The sequence below is a fragment of the Lonchura striata genome, chromosome 1 (assembly GCF_050655825.1).
Source record: "Lonchura striata isolate lonStrDom1 chromosome 1, ASM5065582v1, whole genome shotgun sequence".
Taxonomy (NCBI): Eukaryota; Metazoa; Chordata; class Aves; order Passeriformes; family Estrildidae; genus Lonchura; species Lonchura striata.
In genome coordinates this window covers 20,689,345-20,711,069 of record NC_140703.1, presented here as the reverse complement: position 1 = coordinate 20,711,069, position 21,725 = coordinate 20,689,345, and the positions used below count along the sequence as shown (strand labels likewise).

The following is a 21,725-nucleotide window of genomic DNA, read 5'->3' as shown; positions in this document are numbered from 1 at the left end:
ATAAATCATTCAGGCCCTTTAAAAATGCCCCTCTTAGGACACAAACTCTCACTCTGTGTGGAGAAGCTAAGAGGCCTATTTTCTTCTCTCCAGGTTCAGATTCAGGACAGCCATTGTCTTTACAGCTTCACAAGAATGTGATATACAGCAATTCCCTCAGCCTTGGTGCTTCCCACAGTAGCAGCCACTGACTAGCTGCAGTGCTGCCATAGACACCAAATCCCTCCCTAAGTTCCAAAGACACCAACTGCCCATGCTCTTCCTCCCTGTGCACCTCAAAGGCCCAGCAATAACTGGATTGTCCAAGATCCCTCCAACTGCAAAATGTCAGATAGCTCTGGTACCTTTTCTCCTCAGAGGACTTAAAGACAGCTCTTTTCCTCCTGCCAGGATTACCCACAGCGCTTCAAACCATACCTAAGGAGAGGCTAAGCACATCCAAACAGATGCTGTACTTGCAGGGCTCTGAGTGAACAAAGGACTGTGAGTGTGATTTCACTGACACACCAACAGCCTGCCAATTGCTTCTAACCCATTATTGCTTTGGAAAGCCAAATCTAGCTGTAATTACACAGTGTTTAACCATAACCAACACAGGGAGAGAGCTGATTAGGAAATCCCTTAGGCTTCTTGTCTCCCTTTGACCTCTGAGAGCTCTCTCTGGGGACAGTGTGTCCATGGAGCACAGCAGGGATGTGCACGTACAAAGCCCAGTCATGTCAGACAAGAAACTTGCTGACAGTTCAGAGCACCAGCCTATTTGTGAAACATACTGGCCTCAAGCCCATCTGTCTGGTGGAAAATGAGTTGGCTGAAGTTCCCCTGTTCTACAACCACAGCCTGTAACAGGCCAGATCTCCAGCCAGCTCAGTCACACCCCTCACAGTAGTTTTTGTTTCTTCCGTCTAAAGTCAGGCACAAATTCCTTGCAGTATTAGCTGTCAGATCAGAGATAACAGCGGTCCAGGCACAGCTCCTGCAGCAGAGCAACCTGACACTAAATACCAAAGAGAAACATTCACTTTACCTGGTCTGGTTAGTTCACTGAAGAGCGGAAGTAGAAAACAAGGATCATAGAAGTCATCAAGGTTCTTCACTGTTTCATCTTTATATAGTGACTCCTGTATTCCCTGAAACCAAGTCTAAACCAGTATTTGTAAGGAACAACACCAATTTCAAGCTTTGTTTCAAACTTCCACAACCACCTCATCCCACTATAAACCACTTGATACTACACCTTATAAAATACAATGCAACACAGGGTGAGACGTGCTTGTGTTTAAACCCAGCTTTCACTATGAGAGTATATCCACAACTATTTCCCTGACCAGCATCAACAACTACAGAAGCAATACAGCAAACTGTAAGAAAGGCTGGAGAGCCCACTGCGAGTGGATCCTTGGGCTGTCCAATCCTGGTCTCACATACATGGCAACCTCTGCAATGCACTATCACCCCTGCTGAAAAGATGTGGCCTGTATCTTGCAATTACTTTGAAAAGTGCTCCTGAAGAACACATTCTTCCTATGAATCAAAATTTTGATGGAGATTCTGGAATTCTGAATCTCTCCTGATGGAAACAAACTGACGTGTATTACACAGCTGCAAGACATGAATGGCTCAAGGGTCTTCCTGCATATCCAAAGAAGGGTCACCATGGAGAAGCTGAACCAAAAGCACCTGTGATGGCAGCAGCTGGCGATGCTGAGGGTATGACAGAATCGTCTTCATCATCTTCTCTTGATCCAGCAGACACAGAATCTCCTCCATGCTTGGCTGCTGCCACAAGGACTTCCCCAGACTCTTGCAAGTCTTGTGATGTTCCACAGCAGCTGGACCCCACAGCAAGATCCTTAAACATTGTTAAAGGCAAACAGATTAGGCAACAGAACCAAAAGCAATTACAGAGGAGATCAATTAGTACCAAAATTTTGTCTTCACTCATAGTTAGTACCCTGCGGGACTTGACACTGTAACTTGGTTTCCCTGGCAACACCTTTTCCATCCATCCCAAAGCTTTTCAAATTTAGTTTGAGTGTGTCTCACTCATTCTACCCTCCCCTGTTCATCAAGTCAGAATGTACCCACTCAGAGGCACCTATGGATTTAAGCTGTAAGTGCAGGTAAGAATGACAGCAGCTGCATAAAGGGACAGGAATCCAGACCTGCCTCAGCTGCCTGAGTCAGTGCTCTTGCACTGCTGGAGGCATTTCTGCTCCTGCCTCCAAGACAGCAAAGAGCCTGTGAGGAAGGCAGACCAAACCACAATTGTTGCCAACAGACCTTTGTGTGGACTGCTGGGGCACAGGAAAGTCCACTAGTGACTTATGTTTCAGCCTCCCATCTGTGAGAAGACCCCTATAGTGAATCCCAGTTATGGAGAGTGAGTGACTCCAGAAATGAGACAGTCCCTCATCTAACCCCCAAACACACAGAAGTCTGGGCAACATAAGAGAATTACATTAAGAATAGAAGTATGTAGTAAAAGTGTTTCCAAAAGCAACACTCATCTTTAGGTTTCACCTTGTTCACTGTCTCCTTCATTTAAAAATGAGACCCTGGAAAAATACCAGTTGTGAGACTACCTATATGTAGTTTGCCCAACCAAGTAAGGTGTTTAGCTTACCTGGAGTTTATAAGACTTTGATTATTCTTCTCATACAACTGAAGCAACAGCAGTATCTTCTGATCTAAAACCCAAGATTTAACCCAAAGTTAGTGACCTATGGACACAAGAACAAGATGCAGGAGGAAACGCCTATCCAGGCTGACACTCACCCACGGTGCTCAGTGTGGCCCCATAGGCTCCCAGCAGCACTGGTAGGTGACTGCTCTCACACAGAGAGGGGCTGAGCTTCACAGCTGTCAGCAGAATGTCCACCAGCGCCTCTGGAACAAGCACAGCTTGAGCCAAGCTCTCGGTCACAAAGAGCACAAAGTAACACCCCAAGACCCACTCCAAATGGATGCACGCACAGCAGCACTGGACACTTTACACCAGTATCTAGCTCTAGAGATACCGCAGACCATATCCCCAATACACTAAAGCGTGATTTTGATGTATTTAATTAAATAAATAAATAAAAGGAACATCTCAAAACAGTATTACCAAGACAAACACAGAAGTCACTGAGGCAGGAGAGGTCCCCATGGTGGAACACACTGCTCTGCAGAAGCTTTCCATGCGCACACAACTGCTCTCTGGTTAAAGAGGAGTGCTGTACCCTATCCTTCAGTCCTTCTTCCCCCAGGGGGAATCTGGAATGAGCTCAGGAGTTGCACAGAGAAAGGCAGACAACCCAGCAACCTCCCCAGGGACTCCAGAATTCACAGCAAAACACTTCTAAAGTCTGCACCCCAGCTGCAATAAATACCTAAATGCTTCTGCACTGTACGTCTCAGCAGGGCTCTGCACTGTGGGTGGTTTTTGAGCCACAGGAACCCTGTCCTGTGGGGTACAAAAATTATCCACCTTTGCTCTGTAACTGAGAAGCAGAAAGTGTGATTGGGCTCCTCAAAAACAAAGAGGCCATCTGTAGCACACTCAAAACTCAACTCCAGATTTCTCAACTCCGAGTATCTGAAAAGGCCTGGGCTTTGACCCTAGTTATGTGCAGGAATATTTTCAAAACACCATCAAAACTTAAGAGTTCCCAAAGTACCAGCCTGAGTGAACGCACTCCTGACACCAAGCTTCTGCACTACTGCAGCTGGCCTCAAAGAATCCATCCTGCTGATCTACAGAAATACACTCTAAAGATAAGACACATACCTACAGCAAGCAGCAAAATCTATTCCTCATTTTTAATTTCACTAAATTGGTGACTTCACAAGAGCTTTTTTCTTTTCAGATATTTCAGAACTTGAAAGTTTGTTTACATGTTCCTCATCAATAAACTAAAAAATTGCTAGCAACATGGTGTCCTGAAAATTTCACCTCCCTTTTCTTATACAACTCTTTCAATCACTGAATCTCAAACCCCTGTACAGTGGAGAAAAGCTGAGGTCTATGTAGATTAAATGTGGTTCAAGGTCAGGCAGGATTTCAGTTGCCAGTGAAGAAGAAATAATGCCAATTCTACACATGAACTAGCATCCAATTTATATTCCTCTGGAAGGATATTCCTCATGAAAGGTAATATGAAATACATGTAATTTAAATTGCCATTTTTGATAAAACTTGCAAAATCAACTTTAAATCTCCTGTATCAACCTATTTTAAAACAGGGTTAAACATCACAGGATCTATGTGCACTTCAGTGATCTTACACTAAGTGCCTCACAGAAACCAAAAGAATAAATCCAAGACTTCAACTGGGTTAAAAATACCAGAAAAACAAACAAACAAAAACCCAAACCAAAATAAAAACCCAAACTCACTTTTCCAGTAGTTTTAAAAACAGAAGTCTTTAAAACCAGCATAAAATGAATGTAACATTTCAACCCAAGCAGAGGTACAATTTAAATGCCAGTATTCTGGAACTGCTAATAACTCTGCAAGTATTTACATGGGTGGGTGTGTTACTGGATGGAGAGAATATAATACAAGAAAGAAAGATTAGCTGTATTTAGTATGGGAAGAAGATGATTAAAAAATACCTCTTGTCCCTCTTGTCTGGATGTTCATGCCATCTTCTTCTCTTGACCTCAGAATGGCTGACAAAAATAAAGAGTGCTGTGTGACCATCATGTGAAGTTTTGAGAGCTTGAATAAGCCCCTACTAAGTGAGGGTTCTTTCTTGTATAGTAACTGGATGGCAACGTTTAGGACCTTCAGAAACGTTTCATCTCTGTAATGGTACCTTTGGGAGAAGGATCACAGAGAAGTCAGATCATATCCAAACCCAAGGAAACCTTGAAATTAAAAGTTGGTTAAGAAATGAGAACTTGGCAAAGACAATTAACTTAGTAAAACCAAACCAAATTCAAATGAAAACACTTACTTGAGCCCTGTCTTCACAAGATTGCACCAGTCATCTGGGTCCACTTCTTCAACCACACACTGTGTGCAGCAAGTAAAAACAGGTTTTGGTTTACATTTGGCACATGGAGCTTCTACAGCTATTTTTGTTCAAGGGACACACTAAGAACATGCAAGCCAAACACTCATGTGGGATGATCAGAGAATAACAGGGAAAAAAAAAATCTTGAATACAACAGTCCTAATTCCTGGTTCAAAGGAAACTTGTTGGTCTGGGAGCAGGGGCTGTATGGAATTAAAAAGCAAGCTGGGCTGTAGATTCCAAAAACCCAGTGGCTCAAAACTCTTCAAACTCCTGAAGTGTGAAGGGAATCACAACTTGACAAGTCAAAGCAAGAGACTGGGTACCAGGTTTTTATGTGCTTTAGCTAATCAAGCTTTGCACATGGCACAGGGGGTGGCTGGGACAGGTGGTCCTTACAACTAATGTGCCCTGAAGAGCTGGGAACCACAACAACCCAGTCAGCCTGGAGAAGACTGACAGCTGCACATCCCAACAGTCCTGGTAATGCAGGTGCCAACCTCACCAGGCTGGAAACACCCTCAGGATGGGATGAACGCTGTGAGGTGGCCCCAAGGCCTGCAGAGTCAGCCAGGTCCTACAAGGCAGTCTCAGCAAAAGCCATGAGAGGGCAAAGGCATTCACTGCTCAGAGACCTTCAGTGTTATGTGTCACAGGGATCCATGTTCACTAAACTCAAACCAAGGGAACAGTACAGAGGGAGTAACCAAGTAGTGTTCTTCAAGATAAAGTTGGGATTTCTATTCACAATCAACCAGACTTTTGCCCCAGACTTCAGATGGCATGGCAGATGGGTCTTGGCAGAAGTATCTCTACTACCTTCTTTTAAAAAACAAGGTGATAACTTTAATTTTAAAAGTTAAATTAATTAATTTATAATAATTAAATTAATTTAATTTTTTTTTTAATTCCACTGGTAACCTTTGATTTCTTACTCCTAAATACCTTAAACTCCTATCTTCAAAGGGGATTTGTACCAGAAAGCCATCATCAAGAACATAAAACTGCTTCATATAAAGTATTATCAGGACTCTGAGAAAGCTATTAGAAGTCCATGGAAACCATAATCCATAAAACAAGAAATCAAGTCCAATCTGTATTTACAAAATCTACAACTGCCCAATTGTGGGAATTCAGGGCATCCCTCTGGCTGCCCTGGAACGTCTGGGACCCTGGCAGGGGGTCAGAAACCCCCCTGTACAGAGTCCCGACAGGCACAGTCTCTGATCTCTGTCCATGGAAAAGAGTTTTCAATCTTACAGGATGAATTACCAGCTCTGAGTGTTTGATATAAGCAATAATTAGTGTGGCATGGGTGCAAAAGTAAAATTTTAGGATTCTAGATAAGGGGTCTAAAGGGGACAAGATGGAGGAAATTGGGTGTGTCCCATCCTTTTTCTTCTTCTTCATGTCTTCCATGTTTTACTGTGGTGTTGGCATTTTTCTATTTGTTTAGACTGGGGACACACTGTTCAACGTAGGTGACAGATATTGGCACGTTATTGTAAATATAGCACAGGTAGTTTCTGTTGTATAATGTTTGTAACATCCCACTGAGGGCAGAGCCCCACACGCTGCCCTGCAGGACAGACCTGCGGCAGGGCAGCAGAACGTGTTATAGATAAGCAAGAATAAACAGCACAGACAATTTACAACTTCTTCTTTGGCAGCAAGGCTGAAAAACAGAGACTTTCTACAATCTCAGAATCATCTAAATACCACAGATTCTATCACGCAATCACACATATGTATACAGTCCCACAGTGGCAAAGCAGATAAGAAGTCTCACCAATAATTCCTCTAGCCTCAGCAGCATGGACCTCTCCACTTCTTGCTTGTTCTCATCTCTACTGCTGCTGTACATGGAAACTAACCCCTTTATGCAGGAAGACAAGAGATGTCTCCTCCAGGAATTCAGCTCCCCTGAGTTTTTAAGCACTGTGGATATGGCATCTGCTACGGCCCAGCTGCAGAGAGATAGTTGTTGATTTTTTTATTATTATTTTAACTTGGTTTTGTATATTTTAAAGATGTTTTGCTGCCAAAGTGCAAAGCAACAGATTCTCTGAGGAGAAGATGCTATTACTCCTCCTATTCCTATCACAGTGCTTCCCAGGACAAACTGAGCCCTGGGGCAGGCGCACACACTGCCCACCTCACTTCATTCCCTGCTCTCTCCAGAGCAGCAGGAAGGCAGTCCATTAAGTTGTGCAGCCCTTTGCTTCCCAGAGGTGGCAATAGCTTGGAAAGAATTTGCAGTTTCACAGTGGCCTCAGGCGATGCTTCAGTGTCCTGAATCCCAGCACAGAGATCCTTCCACAGAACTTTCCTCAGGACAGGTGTGACAGCCAAGACAACTGTGGGGAGAGCAGAAGGCATAGGTTCCTCCACCGGCAGCTGTTAAACAACACACTAATCCCACATCACTTTCTAATCCAGGCCCAGACTACTCAATTTCTAGGAAATGACGCTACAGCAGTTGCTAATCTGTTACAGAGAAGTGCTACACAGAGGCTCACTTCTTTACCCATCCTCTACTTCTGAGTGTGCTGACAAGGCCTTATCGCTGCTTGACCTTGTAGGTAGAATTACAGCCCCAGTCAGCCTGTTTCCTTTGATATTGACATTTCTGGGCAATAAGAGAAACTAAATTAAAGTGATCCAGTTCTACCCAGTTGAATCCTAACTCATCGTTTTCCTGGTAGAAATTTAACACACTTGTCCATAGATGTAATGCTGCTGTGAGTTTGAAAAGTTCTGGACTGCCAGCTCAGAAGGACCTTACTGTAGCCAGCCTACAGCTGGAGATTTGTTTTAGAACAAATTTTTGGACTCTGTAACAGTGAAAGCTCAGGTTCTGCAAAAACCATCTGACTGTGGCATTGCACGCTCCAGGACTCTTCTATCTGTGCCTGAGCAAAAGGTTTTCCTGCCTGTACTAAACCAAAAGAAGCACAATAATAGATTTTCACATGCACTAAGCATTAAATAAGGGCTTCAGAAGAGAAATCTGGGCAGCAGTAACTGCGAGAGCACTTGGCTTCAGTCTAACAGCCAACCCTCAGAACAGCACCTTTAGTGCTGCAGAGGTACTTCCAAGACAGTCATTAGAGGTCAGACATCTAAGTTTTATACCTTTATCTTTTCTGCAAATATTCCAGCAGAATCTAAACAAGGAATGTGGCCTCCTGAACCACAAGCAGGGCTCAGCAGTGCCTTTACCTGTGGAAGGTCGGCTGAAACCATACTGGTCTCTGCATTGCAAGTACACATTAATGAGCGGAAGAAAGCTCGCCATGTGTTTCCTGAGGTACTTCCCAGTGGCACTACTCAGACACCAGAGCTCAAACTGCAGCAGGTGAGTCCTGGAGTGCTGGATCAGCACGGCCACAATGGCCAGGGAGGTGTGTGAGCACTGGGCAAGGCAGTGAGTCTGAACCTCAACATCAACTGCAAGAGCAAGGACAGGCTCACTTTGGAGAGCCTGAAGGAAAACCTCCTCCAAATCTTTGTTGGCCGATGCTGACATCAAAATCCCCAAAGCTTTAATATGCTTTGTGGATAGCAGAAATTCTCCTTGCTGGGGACGCCTTTGGTAGCTGTCTGTAAGGAGCTGCACCAAAATTTGTCCATAGAAGTTTAACTGTTTCCCTTTTTTAGGCGATTTTTCAGATTTCTGATCAGTCAAGCTCATCTCAGGAAGTTGCAGCATGGTTAGAGTGATCTCCTTTAGCTGAGCTGCAGTCATGTACATATGGAGCTTCTCCAGAGCCTGCAGCTGGTGAGATTTCGTGGGACAGACCTGGCTTCTGTCCTTCCCCACAGTCTGCAGCTCTTCCAGGACACTTTTGGTGATAGTTTCGAAATACTTGGACAACACGTGTCTGTGATCCGTTGTGATGCTCTGCACAATGGGGGCACCTGTTTTCAGCAACTGGAGCACCCCAGAATTGAGGTGAGCTGACAGGAGCTTCACAGTGACAGGGTTCAAACCAGGCTGAGGAATAGAGCGCAGCTCCAAGGCCAGGAACCAGCTCTCCAGCGTAGGATGTCTGAAAATCAAGGTAAGCGTATCCTCCAGTGTCTGTAACAAGGAGAGGAAACAGTATCAATGAATGGATAATCACACTGCAGGGTAAAAAAAACTTATCTGCCTATTTTCCACAGCTTGTCAATTACAATTATTGACCATTAAATTGTCTACTAGCTGGTCAGAGGATAAAAAATACTAATTTATTACAAGCACATAAATATCATTCTCCCAATATTTATGCTGTTATACTGAATATTCTAAATATGTCTAAGCTCATCTCCAGAGGAAAACAATGTTCTAGGGTTCATCAACACATTCTAATCTCCACAAATTCACAAAACAGATGAAAGAGGAGGAAAATTCATTCCTCAAGTACATCATTTTCACAACAAGGCTTTACACAGGGGTGAGGAAATAAATTTTTTTCCGCAAAGGTGATCTCTTTCAGGACCTCTCCTGTGTTCCAGCTCAGGGGTGAGACTGTGGGTGATGCAGCTGGGTCACATCTCCAGACAGTAGTTTTGCAACTGCTGGACCACATGCTCTCCGTTCCTAAATTTTCCTCCAAGACTTTAACAACATCTCTCTGTTCAGCCAAACTATTCCCTAGAGAATCAATCAAATAAAAGTTTACTAATAGGTGCCTCTGTACCAAGGGATTTGGTACCTTGTCATTTGAAGACACTTCTGTTATCAGAGACTCCTCATCCATAAAGAGATCAGATTCAGCCTGATGCTCTTCCTGCTTCTGTTGATTCAGCTTTATTTGATTTGCCCGGCACAACAAGATGCTCAGAATGTCCACATAGAGGTCAATGAGCTGAGGACCCAAAGTTTTACCAACCTATGAAAAAAAAGCCATCTTGGAAGTGAAGAAAAGACGAGAATGGGACCAGAGGGACCAACAGGAATAGGCGTTAACTAAGAACTACTTAGATTACAACCTCTTCTTGGGGAAGGAACTACTTCCCTATGTAGAAACCTGATTCTAAGTGAAGTCTCAGATTGCCAAATAAATAATGATAGTTTTTCATTTATGCTATGACATTTGGAGTTACACAAGCCAGTGAATTTTACTCTCTGGAAAGGCTTCTCAGGGAGATCCATGAGTTGGATTAAAATCTTGAGTTTATTTGCACTCACACTGATCAGAAAGGTAACCCATGCAAAGTAAATCCAACACTCTTCAATAATCAGAACTGACATTTGTTTACAAATTAGGTGCAGTTTTGTATGGTGCTGTGTACCCTCAGAGCCAAGTAGAGAAAAAAGTGCTACATAACTGGAACCTAAGTTTTAACAGCCAAGTCATTTGTACCCACTACCATAAAATTAGCCAAACATAACCACAATATTATTACAATATTGCTCTTACACTGCTGAAATTCTCCACTGTGGATTTCAGGTACAGCAGCACATGCTTTACTCCCAACAAAAGCTGGTCAGGTAGGAGCCAAGAAGCCAAGTCTCTCAATTTTGTCTGAACACCATCTTCCAGTAAGGTACTGCTTCCTCTCTCATAGGCTCCCTTCAGCAAAGTGGCAAATACAGAATCCAGTGACACAGTAGGTTCTTTGCTTACCTCCTTGTGGTTTTTAAACGGTTTAAAGTGAAAAAAAGCATAAGAGAAAAACAGTGGTGAGTATGAAACAAAAATCTCTTCAGCCACCTTTGTTTTGAGATGAGCTCTGAGCTGAAGCTCTAGCAGCACAAGTGTACAGTCCTGTTAGAACAGAGCTGTCCAGCAGTGTCCCCAGGGGAATCTGTAATGTTCACTGCTGAACTGAGAAAAATTCACCAAACCCAGCCCAGGGGCCTGTGATCCTCCACCCACCCAGGGGAACTCCAGGCACTGTAAATGGAGGCCACAGCACACACCAGGCTCTGCTGTGCCTAGTGAGGAGTCTCTGTATGATCCCTGAGCCCTGGTATCACCTCCCAAACACCACAAAGACCTCTTGTGTCATCAGATAAAAGCCCTGGAGCAAATGTTTGTCCCAATGTGATCAACAAGAAATGCAGAATTAGCTCAATAAAAATGCTGTTTGTGATGGAAATGTAACCTCTATAAACTGTGAGGTTTTTATAGGAATACTGGCTCAAGTACTCAGTGACTTCAGGTATTCCATACCACAGGTTCCTGGAGCTGCTTGGGTATCCAAAGTTTATAGTATCGGCTAAACTGGTAGAGCTGAGGATACTTAGCAACTTTCAGGGACTCAAGATGTTTGTCATAGAGCTGGAACATCAAGCAGAGAGCAAGGGGTTCTCTCTGAGAGTGTAGGAGGTCAGTGAAAACAGCAACAAGATACTCCACGATGTGTGCTCCTAGAAAAGCAAAATAAATTAAACTATTGACATGAGCACGGACACTGGGAAATCTTCCTTACTTTGGGCCTTGGCAGCAGCCCACAGAGCATCATGCAGAAAAGAACTGAATAAGATCAAAAAGTGTTTGTAGTAACCTAGACACATGTTCCTGACCACTGAGGTACCTGAAAAAATCCTCCAGACATCAGCTCTTGCTGAAGCAAATAATCCACCTTCACTGTGTTGTGCTAAACATGCCTGTCTCTTAACAGGGTCTCAGAGACCCTGCCAAGCACCACCTCACAGAAGAACTGAGTTGTACTGGGGGGACACACCCAGTTAACGTGTACAAGTTAAACAGAATTTTCTGTCAGAACTGGGACTTTCAGTACACCCCAGGTGCTACTTGACTGCCAAATACACAAAGAGGGCTTAGTGAGGTGCTGTGGGGTTGGCCAATCCTGCTCCAAGCCCACCTGATGCCCCTGTGGTTTTAACACTTTCCTCAAGGCGGTGGTAGAACTTTGCAGTATTTGTTCCGCTAGAGCTTAATTTCTGAATTTTTCTTTGGGAAATGCATCCATTTCCTACTTAACAATGCAGTCCTCTCTCCCTGATCTCAGGAAGAGCTGCCTACAGGCATGGAAACCACCTTCCTCTCCTGATCTCCACACTCTGTCCTTAAAACACTGTGTTACTGAAGCCAACTACTTCCAGACCAAGACTGTCCATGCAGGGACAGTGTCACATCCCTATAGGGTCAGGGAAAAGGGCAGAAGCACCTACAGACTACTAATGCTTCTCTTGAGCACGAAACACCACAAATCTGCACTTCCTTCTGCTTGCAGGGAAGCTAATAAAATATCTCAAGGTAAAAAATGATTAATGGTAAAAAATTATTACAAATGGGTAAAAATGATGCCACTTTCACTCCACTGGTAGAAATGACACATAAAACATAAAAAAACTGTACCTGTTCTGTTTTCAGACTGAAGCAACAGTATATTTCTGGCTTCTAATGCAGCAGGGACAACAGCACTGAAGGGAAATGTTTGGATAATAATGTTTTCATTTAAAGAGATCCCAATTTCTTCATCTAAGCCACCACTGCCCTCAATCAGAACATCCACCATATCCAGGGCATCTAATAAGTGAAGGAAAAAAATGTAAGCAGAGTATCCAGACTGACTAACTGGAAAAACAACAAAGGTAGAATGCAACACTCCAGGAACACAAGGTATCTTTTTAGTACCAAAAAAAAAAAAAAAAAAAAAAAAAAAAAAAAAAAAAGGCACATTTGTCAAGCAATAGAATGTTAAGTGCAGCACAAAAAACACAGCTGTAGTTCACTCTGCCTTTTAATGCTGCTGTCTAGCACAGGTTGCCCCAAGAAGCTGTGGCTGCCCCTGGATCCCTGGAAGTGTCCAAGGCCAGGCTGGACAGGGCTTAGAGCACCCTGGGATGGTGGAAGGTGTCCCTGCCCATGGCAGGGAGTGGACCTGGATGAGCTTTAAAAAAAGGTGCCTTCCCATCCAAACCCTTCTGGGATTCCATGTTTCTATGAAGAGCTCCATGAAGAAGGACTAAATTTCCATTTTAGTTCGAAAATGCTGCTGCAAGAGCATGAAGAGAGATTTTAAAGTGGCACAACCACATCAAAGATTACATTTGGGGGTAAAGTGGTAACTTTGCAATTCCAACTTCTGATACCAAGTACATATGGAGGGCTGAATCCTGGAGGTCCTTACGTAACAGGATTTCTATAGTTATCCATCCCCAGTTTGCTGCTTAGGGTTAGAAAATGTAGCCCCAAGTTGTGGAATTCTGGTGTTGGGGTTACCACATACCATCAATGTGAGAGACAGGGATGCTGATGTTATCAGAGTCCTGTTGAAACTTAGCAACCTGGAGCATGCTGGCTTCCTGAACCAGGTCTGCTGCCTTGTCTGTGTAGGGGTAGGGCTTTGTCATCAGCTTCAGCAGGATCTGTCAGCAAAGGTGGAGAGAAAAGGCAGTGCACTGGCTGTCAAGTGTAGGGGAACCATGGGCTGCTAAGGAAGACCATGTGCTAAAAGTGGTTGGAAGCTGGGCAGGATTTAGGAGGACAACTTACATAATACTTCTGGCAGGATTCTATCTATGGCTCATGCTCTACAGGGGACACTGAGGGAAAAATAAAAGTCCACTGGCATCTAGATTGCTACCATAGACTGAGTCCTGGGAGACCGCACTGGAAATGAAGCACTGGGCATTCAACATCGTGAAGACTAAAAAGGAAGTGTCAGCTTTCCTTGTAAAAGACTATAATCTACTGAGATCTGGTACTTTTGGCACCTAAAGAGGAGATAAAAGCTATACACACATACAACACTCAACCTTTATACCAACAATGCCATAATAACTGATTATTTTATTTATTTAATTTTCCTACAAATTATTTTGCTGTCCCTCCCATTGAAGACAAGAATGATGCCACCTCTGTATAAAGAATCCCAAACAATGCTTTTCTCAGAATTCATTCACTGGTCTTTGACAGGTTTCTCAACAATAGCAATAAAATCTCTAGTTTCCACTAACACTGTTCTTTGCATTGTTTATCTAGCTAATTGGAACACTGTTACCCTTTCCAAAAACTGAATCACTGATTCCTTTTGGTCTTCTTTTGTATTATCCAAGTGTTCCAGCCAAACGGAAAGTTCCTTCCATGTGTACTCAAACACTCCACTGTCACGTAAAACCTGTCCGGGAAATAAAGGGGGAGGTGTGTAAATAAACCTCAAAACACCTAAAATAAAAAAACCCCAAAAGATATAGATCTTTTTGTATAGTAACTTCATGATTCCTTCTTTTGTGAAAGAAAAGAAGAGCAGGTTGATGAAAAGAAGTCTATGTCACTCTCCTCACTCCCTCAGTTCAAGAGGCCTTATTCCCACTCACTAGGGGGACTTCAACTGCATAATGGACAATAAAAATCTTCTATAATTTCTGGAAAGCAGATTATACTGCTTTCAGAGGGTTGTACATCTTTATATCATCACAGGTGGAAAAATAAAAGTGCCTTAAAAATAGCCTGTAGGGGAGATTTAGTATCATCACAGGTGGAAAAATAAAAGTGCCTTAAAAATAGCCTGTAGGGGAGATTTAGAAAACTATTGATCTAACATAAAGGAAAATCACTGCTAAATTAAATCTAAATCAGGCTACCTGTACATAAAACAATTAGGCAGATGGATAAACAGTCAGGTAAATGAGCAGTGACCACAGCAAGGTCCAGAGAGAAGTGCAAGTTGCAGGGAATGGTGAGGTAGGCCCATATATACCACAACCAAGAGACAAGCTTTGACATATTTAGAAATTATCTCCACTTTCCTGCTCTCTAAATTCAGGCCTTGACCTCAGGCACCCAAACTAGCAACTTGGTGACCCTGTGCTCCAGCTCCACAAGCAAGAAAGGAGGAGGGAGAAGAGGGGAGGGAAAATCGAAGTAACACCATAGTTAAACTCCCTGCCCCTAACTGTCAACAAGAGAGGAAACTTTGCCCAGCTTCCTGACTCTGGCACCCACATTAAACGACTGCAATTACACAGGATGAATCTGTGCCTTTGCTCCTTTGCACACACAAAATAAAAGGAAGCTATCACAACTCATTTGTTCTACATTTACGCTGTGTACAACACCAGCAACTCATTTAAAAATAACTGCAGCTTACATGAATCTGACAGGGTAATTCATTTAAATAAAGAAAAAATTAAGGGAAAATTATTCATTTTAATGTAATTTACTATTTTTGGCAGAGTCTTGAAATAGAAATGCACTTGCAGCTCTCCCAGAAACAGGCAGGAACAGAATGTGAAATCCAAAAACAAGCCTTCAGTCACATGGCACTGCACAGAAAAATAAGTCCTTACCATCTATTCTTAGCAGCCTTTCTGCTGACATAACTGCCCTAACTTCCCTGCTCCTGCATTCCCTTCAGACAGAATGCAATGGACTAAAGTGGAAAGTGGACACAAGAACAAGTAAGGCAGTCCATGTTCCCACTTGGAAAAAGAAATTCTAAACCACCAGAAAAACTGCACATTTTGAGCAGGTTTTGGTTCAGACATACATGACTGGGAGACCAAAAGAACCTGCCTTTAAACCCTTGCAAGGGTCAAGGGCAACTAAACCCCAATTCAATCACTGTAACTTTGGTCTGGTGGACTGAATATTAAAATGGCACTTGCTAATTTGAGATAAGTGCAAAGATTCACTGCACAAAGCTAGGTACAAATTGCTGTGCCATGAATACTGCAGGATACTGCATGAAGAGCCCTGTCCAGGGCCAGTACAGCTTCCTGGATTTTCTCTTGGCAGGACATTTTGGTTAGGGTTGTATTTATTCCTTATAAATAAATAAAACTCTACCCCTACTCAGATAACTAAAAGATGCCCTCTTTTAATAAGGTGCTAAAAAAAACAGCCTCTGGTGGACTTGTAGTTGACCAGTTTTTCTGGAAAGTCAAATAACTAATTTAAATGTACAGAAGGGGATTTTAATTCATTTTTAAGACAGAAAATACTCCTGGCATCAAAGCTTGTATCAGACAGTAACAGAGAGGATTATTCTGCAGGGCCAGAGCAAACCATCTAAGGCTTATATTAGGCTGGAGTGCTGAAGTACAAATTAAATAAACAGTGATAAAAAATAAAACTCAAAAGTAATCTCTTCTTAATCAATGTCAAGACCTTTGCAAGCATAAACTGCATTAATTTATTACAGTGACAGAATTAATTCAGCCTGGGGGAAGTGGGCAAACATTAAAGATATTTTCCTTACTTTTTCATCAACTGCTGCAGGGAAGTCAGTTCACAGCATTTATTTCCATAAAGTAGTTTGCTAATAATCAGTTATCTGACAGCAAATTCCAACAACAGTCAGAAGAAACTTGAAAGAAGACTCTATGGCCATAGAACCAAGCAGTAAAGATATCTGCTTAAAAAAAAATTTTACAATCCTGAAATTTCAGACCACTGGGATACAGTGAACATCCTGAAATTTCAATTCAAATGCTTATTGTAGCAGGATTTCTGAGAGGACATGATTTAGATTTAGAGTGAAGGTTGAGCTACCCCCAGTTTACGACTCAGATAGGCCTCGGCGAGGCCTTTGAAGCTTATGACGCAGTAAGAAATTAGTTTGTGGCGCAGTTAGAAATTATGTTAAGGTGAACACAGTGCAATGAGCTTTCTGGGTGTGAATTAGTATAGGTCTGCAGGGTGAAACTTTAACTACCTGTCGTGGTTTGACACAAAAAGAATTTTCTTGGAAGGAAGAGGTCAATTTGGATATTGACCAATTGAAGGTGGACACGCCTCTGAGAACACAGAGCGGTTAAAAGCAGAATTCCCAGGAGAACTCACTCTCTTTTTGGTTCTGGTCAGCGTGCAGTGCAGGACTCTCTCCTGCCTGGCAACGATCTGGGTGGGGAGGGGAAGGCCCATGGCCTGAGTGAGGTAGGCCCAAGGGTGGAGGGACTGGAACCGGGCTGGCCCCCTGCAGATGGAAGGGTGGAGAAATCTGGGATGTCTCCATTCCCCCTCCCCCACAGAGTCGAGGGGGGGGGAGAGAGAGAGAGAAAGAAAGAGAGAGAGAAAGAGAGGGGGAGAAAGAGAGGGGGAGAAAGAGAGGGGGAGAAAGAGAGGGGGAGAGAGAGAGGGGGAGAGAGAAAGAAAGAAAGAGACAGCGGCAGTTTTATCAGCAGTTCACTGCGGGGAAGAAAGAGCTGGGGGGGGCCACAAGGTGCCCAGCTGCCTGTGGGAGTCGGAGAATCTGGGCATTGAGCCATCCCTGGGATTCGGGACTTTTAACCCTTCCTGAGAAATGAAAGCTTTGTGAAATTTTTCTCCTCCTTGGTTTGAAAGAGAGGAAGAGAGACAGCTTGGACCCTGGGATGTTAGAAGGAGGAATTCTAGATGGGGGGGATGATGGAGTGGCTTTTGGCTGGACTTTTTCCTTCGTAGCCATAGGCAGAACCAATCTTCTCCTCCAAGAGAGACTGTATTTTAGGAGGATGCCAGTGAGCCAAAGAGACCTGCTTCAGCTGGGAAAAGACAGAAGTGGAGCAAACAGAGGAAAGTTAGGGGGTTTGTGGTGGTGCCCCCTGTCCTCCAAGAAGAAGAAGAGATCTCTGTTCTTGGACCCTTGGCCCCAGGGGAAAATGGGTGGGGACTGTGGTACCAAAAAATGAAACATTGAACTGTTGTTTTTTCCCCTCTTGGCATGGCATTCTTGAAAGGAAAAATCCTGGAAGCAGTGTGTCCATCCATGCATTGGTGGTGAGAGCACTGTGCATGGAAAGGAGAAGGGTCACCATGGCAAACTTTTTCTCCGGGCGGTGCCATGTGTGACATGGAAACACATGATGTGGCAGCTGTCTTTCTTGGTGAGGGCTGTGGTACAGGAGACTCCTCTCTCCTTCGATGGACTGGGTATCGATTCTCTGGAGGGTGGAAACCTGATTGGGGTCCAGATTGTGTCTCGCTGTGGTTTGTTGGAGTTGGGTGGTGGGAGGAGGAATGCTTTGCAAGGTTTTCATTTTGATCTTTTTGTGGGGTTTTTTTCCCTTTCTTTTTTTCTTTTATAGTAGTAGCTTAATAAAGTTTTCTTCCTGTTATTAAGCTTGGGGCTGCTTTGCTCTGTTCTCGATTGCATTTCACAGCATTCAATAGAGAGATTGCATTTTCATGGGGGCACTGGCATTGTGCCAGTGTCAAACCATGACACTACCTTAAGACAAACAATGTTTGCTTGCCAATGAGAGTGTGCTCACAATTTTAAACTATACTGAAGCGTATATAAACTGCCATCTTATAAACAATAAAAGGAGAACGTATGATTAACCATATTGGCTTGATCTGCATTTGTCCTGTCCAGCATTCCCTATTTTATAAGAAGTCCCTTGCTTCTCTTACCTTGATGATTAACTTTTTGGTGGACATTTTCAAATGAGAACGGGTACTTGTAACAAACATTTTCATCAGTAAATAGAAGACTGACTTTTCACCAGATATCTTCTCTGTCTCAGAGATGTCCTACAAGAAAAATATATTAAAATTCCTCTGCTACAGCAACACTGTACAGGACTATGTTGAATTGAGACTGATATGTAAGGTAAGTATTTTATTCTATAGACCTGTCCAAAAGTCCCAAGACTAGAAACAAATGGGATCATTTACACTACTTTGCATTTAATGAGCCAAGATCATTGCACTCACTTGTAAAATGCTTTCCTGTAAAGTGGAAGAAGACAATAGTAACAGAAACCCCCAACTGCTACACTACTACAAGGCCCCAAGACAAAGCCACCTCCCTCATCAATCCTATTTTACTCCCCAGTCATTCCACGTCTACCCCTGTTACAACACTCCATGGGTGTCTTTGCTTCTCCTCAAAGCCAGGTCCACTCCTTTCTCCTGACATGACAAGCAAACACTTGACAGAGCTCTTATCTTACAAGCCTGCAGTAAAACAGAGAGCTGGGGCCCTGATGGTTTCCACTAATTACAGGGAGCATTAAAAAATGTTGGAATCTTCCTTGGGAAGAGCTGGGATGGCTCCCATCAGGGGCTCATTTCCCTGGTCTGCAACCTCAAGCTTTCCAGACAAGGGGAAACCAGCATTGTCACTTGTGCTCCTCTCCAGAGACACAAAGAGCTACTGGAACCTTCTCCTGTGTTCACCAGGGAGGCAAAAAATATTGTCCTTGTAAAAAACCTTTAAGATCAGAAGGGATCCTTCACCACTGCTAAGAATGTAATTCCTGTTGACTTTCCAAAAGGGTCACCTCCTAAAATGACTAGACTAATTTAAAAGTAGGCAATGCCAGATGGAAAGAGTTGAGGACAACAGACCAAGGAAACATAAATTTGCATCAACTTCTTACCTGTACTTTGAACCAGGCAAATTTATTTGCGGGAAGTTCCAGAGCCACTTTCAGGATATGGTGCTGCAGAAGAGGAGGGACCTCTTCCCGCAGGCCCTTTTCAGTGACTATACCTGAGGTGTGAAAGCAAGAAACCAACTTCAGTTTGGTCCATTTTCCTGAAATCTCAGAATACTCATGTTTTAGGGTTTCAAACACAGCCGTGAGACAAGCTGGCAATTCAAAGATCTTCATCTCATGGGATCCCCATATGTACTGCAACTAAGGCTGGCCAGCCCAAGGTGAGAATCCAGTCCTCAAAAAGAAATTCCATCACCTGAGCCCAGCAGAAACCATTGGTCATGCATGGGAATATAAAATCTCTTTTATCAGTCTCAGCAATCCTGAAAAGCTGTGACCTACAGGCAGTACAAAGGATGGATAATCTGGAGAGGAAAACACAGCACTTAAGTCAACAGGAAATCTTAATGCTCACACCATGACAATATTTGCTCCAGACAATGGAACTTTACACTCATGTTTCTCCCTGCATCGCTGTACCACCAGTACAGGTATAACATTCCTTATTATGTCACAGGTCAGGGAGCTCCTGCAGTGTGATCAAAACCTGAGCAGCCCACACCTGACCTGAAGCTAAGTTACATGGGGACATCAGCTGTACAAAGCAATGGTGCCTGAGCCTCTCAGAGCCTGTGCAGGATCTCTGTGGCCCACATTAGAGAAACAACAAAACATTTTAAACAGTCACCACCAAGGCAATCCAAGAGTAAGTAAGACCAAACAATAAAACTCCAGCTATTTAAAGAACATACTGCTACAAGATAGAAAAACATGGTGCCTTTGGTGTCCATGTTTCTATCAGGAGGATCAGGAGAAACAGAACTCTCACACTGACTCACCTGAGAAAACAAAGTCTCATGATTTTTTTACACCATCATTATCTCTCTTCAAAATCAATAGCCAAGCTCACTTCATTACATTTATTTGAGAATGACACTTTATTTTCCAGTCTGTTTAATTTTATTATTTCATAATGTACCCAAGAGACCCACAAAGAGATTTCTGCCTCACAAAAACATGTCCTGCCTTTTGTCCAGTTTGAAGTAAGCAGGCCAGTGCAAGAAATAAAGGGATAAACAGGGTATGTGATGTGGTAAGTCACCAAGCACAAAAATCAATTAAACACGCTCTGACAGGGAAAACCTCATGCACGAGACATTGATTTAGAGAGGGATTTTGTTTAAAGTCCCTTTTTCTCTTACAGGTTAATTAAGGCATTTACATGACTCCCATCCTTACACATCCCAGACATACAGAGAGCTGCTCACAGAGAACAGTGATGCCCGATCAACCCTTTGCTTTCTCCCTCAGCCTCAGCTGTATATGACCACATCGACTGTACCACAAGCAGTACTGGAGGAGCTTCCCAAATTTGTCAGACATGATTTGCCCTTAGTGAAGCCATGCTGGTTGTCACCAACCACCTCTGTATTTTCCAAGTATTTTAGCAGAGTTTCTAGGAGATCTGCTCCACAGTCTTGCCCAGCACAGAAGTGACACTGACTCGTCTGTAGTTCCTTGGGTCTTCCACTTTCTCCTTTGTAAAAATGAGGGCCATGTATCCCCCTTTTCCAGTCAGTGGGAATTTAACCAGACTACCACAAATTCTCAAATACGATGAGCAGTGGATTAGCCACTTCCTCTGTCAGTTCCTTCAGGACCTGTGGATGGATCTCATCGGATCCCATGGACTTGATCACGTTCAGGTTTCTCAGATGGGCTTGAACCTGATCCTCTCTGACAGCGGGCTCAGGGTCTTCGTTCTCCCAGTCCTGACATTTGCCTTTGCCAACTTGTGAAGCCTGGCTGGAGAACTTGCCATTGAAGACTGAGCCACAGAAGTCATTGAGAACCTCAGCCTTCTTCATGTCCAGGAAAGTCAGGTTTCCCATTTCCTTCTGGACAGGGCCCACATCATCCTTGGGCTTTCTTTTGTTGGCAATATACCTATAGAAGTGCTTCCTGTTGTCTCTTGACATCCCTGACCAGATTCATGAGCCTTAGCTTTCCGAACCCTATCCCTAGCTTCCCACACAATTTCCCCATATTCCTCCTAGGCCACCTGTCCTCCCTTCTACCTCCTGAAAGCTTGTTTTTTTTCCCATGATTTTGCTCTTCAGCTCCTTATCCATCCATGGAAGCCTCCTGACATTTTTTCCATATCTCCTCCTCTTCAGAATCCCTATCTCCTCCTCTTCAGAACTCACAGCTTGGAGGAGGTGTTCCTTGGTTATCAGCCAGCATTCTAAGGCTTCATTGCCCTTCAGGGCTCTGTCCCTATTAGACCCTAGCAAGGCCAAATCTCTATTAAAAGATTTTTCAGAGGACACTGGCAGACTGAGAGGTGCTGTTCTTCACCCCCACCCCAAGCTTTCTGTGAACTATCCTGTTCA

The 21,725-nt window shown here is 43.4% G+C and overlaps 1 protein-coding gene across 4 annotated transcripts in view; it reads right to left on the bottom strand.

Moving 5' to 3' along the window:
• The window catches only part of URB1 (URB1 ribosome biogenesis factor), a 44,684-nt gene that overhangs the window by 8,355 nt on the left and 14,604 nt on the right, over window positions 1-21,725 (bottom strand). For 3 of the 4 annotated variants that reach the window (XM_021548579.4, XM_021548581.4, XM_085571516.1), the window contains 17 exons: window positions 19,273-19,385; window positions 18,302-18,421; window positions 13,968-14,084; window positions 13,194-13,332; window positions 12,320-12,490; window positions 11,168-11,364; window positions 10,412-10,621; window positions 9,704-9,880; window positions 8,226-9,087; window positions 7,159-7,360; window positions 6,793-6,970; window positions 4,944-5,002; window positions 4,600-4,802; window positions 2,779-2,889; window positions 2,627-2,690; window positions 1,681-1,852; window positions 1,028-1,142 (listed from right to left, as the gene is read on the bottom strand). In XM_021548579.4, coding sequence (XP_021404254.3) covers window positions 1,028-1,142; window positions 1,681-1,852; window positions 2,627-2,690; window positions 2,779-2,889; window positions 4,600-4,802; window positions 4,944-5,002; window positions 6,793-6,970; window positions 7,159-7,360; window positions 8,226-9,087; window positions 9,704-9,880; window positions 10,412-10,621; window positions 11,168-11,364; window positions 12,320-12,490; window positions 13,194-13,332; window positions 13,968-14,084; window positions 18,302-18,421; window positions 19,273-19,385 — 3,210 coding nt within the window. The remainder of the gene's footprint in view (window positions 1-1,027; window positions 1,143-1,680; window positions 1,853-2,626; window positions 2,691-2,778; window positions 2,890-4,599; window positions 4,803-4,943; window positions 5,003-6,792; window positions 6,971-7,158; window positions 7,361-8,225; window positions 9,088-9,703; window positions 9,881-10,411; window positions 10,622-11,167; window positions 11,365-12,319; window positions 12,491-13,193; window positions 13,333-13,967; window positions 14,085-18,301; window positions 18,422-19,272; window positions 19,386-21,725) is intronic. The other variant, XM_085571508.1, reaches the window with a different exon arrangement.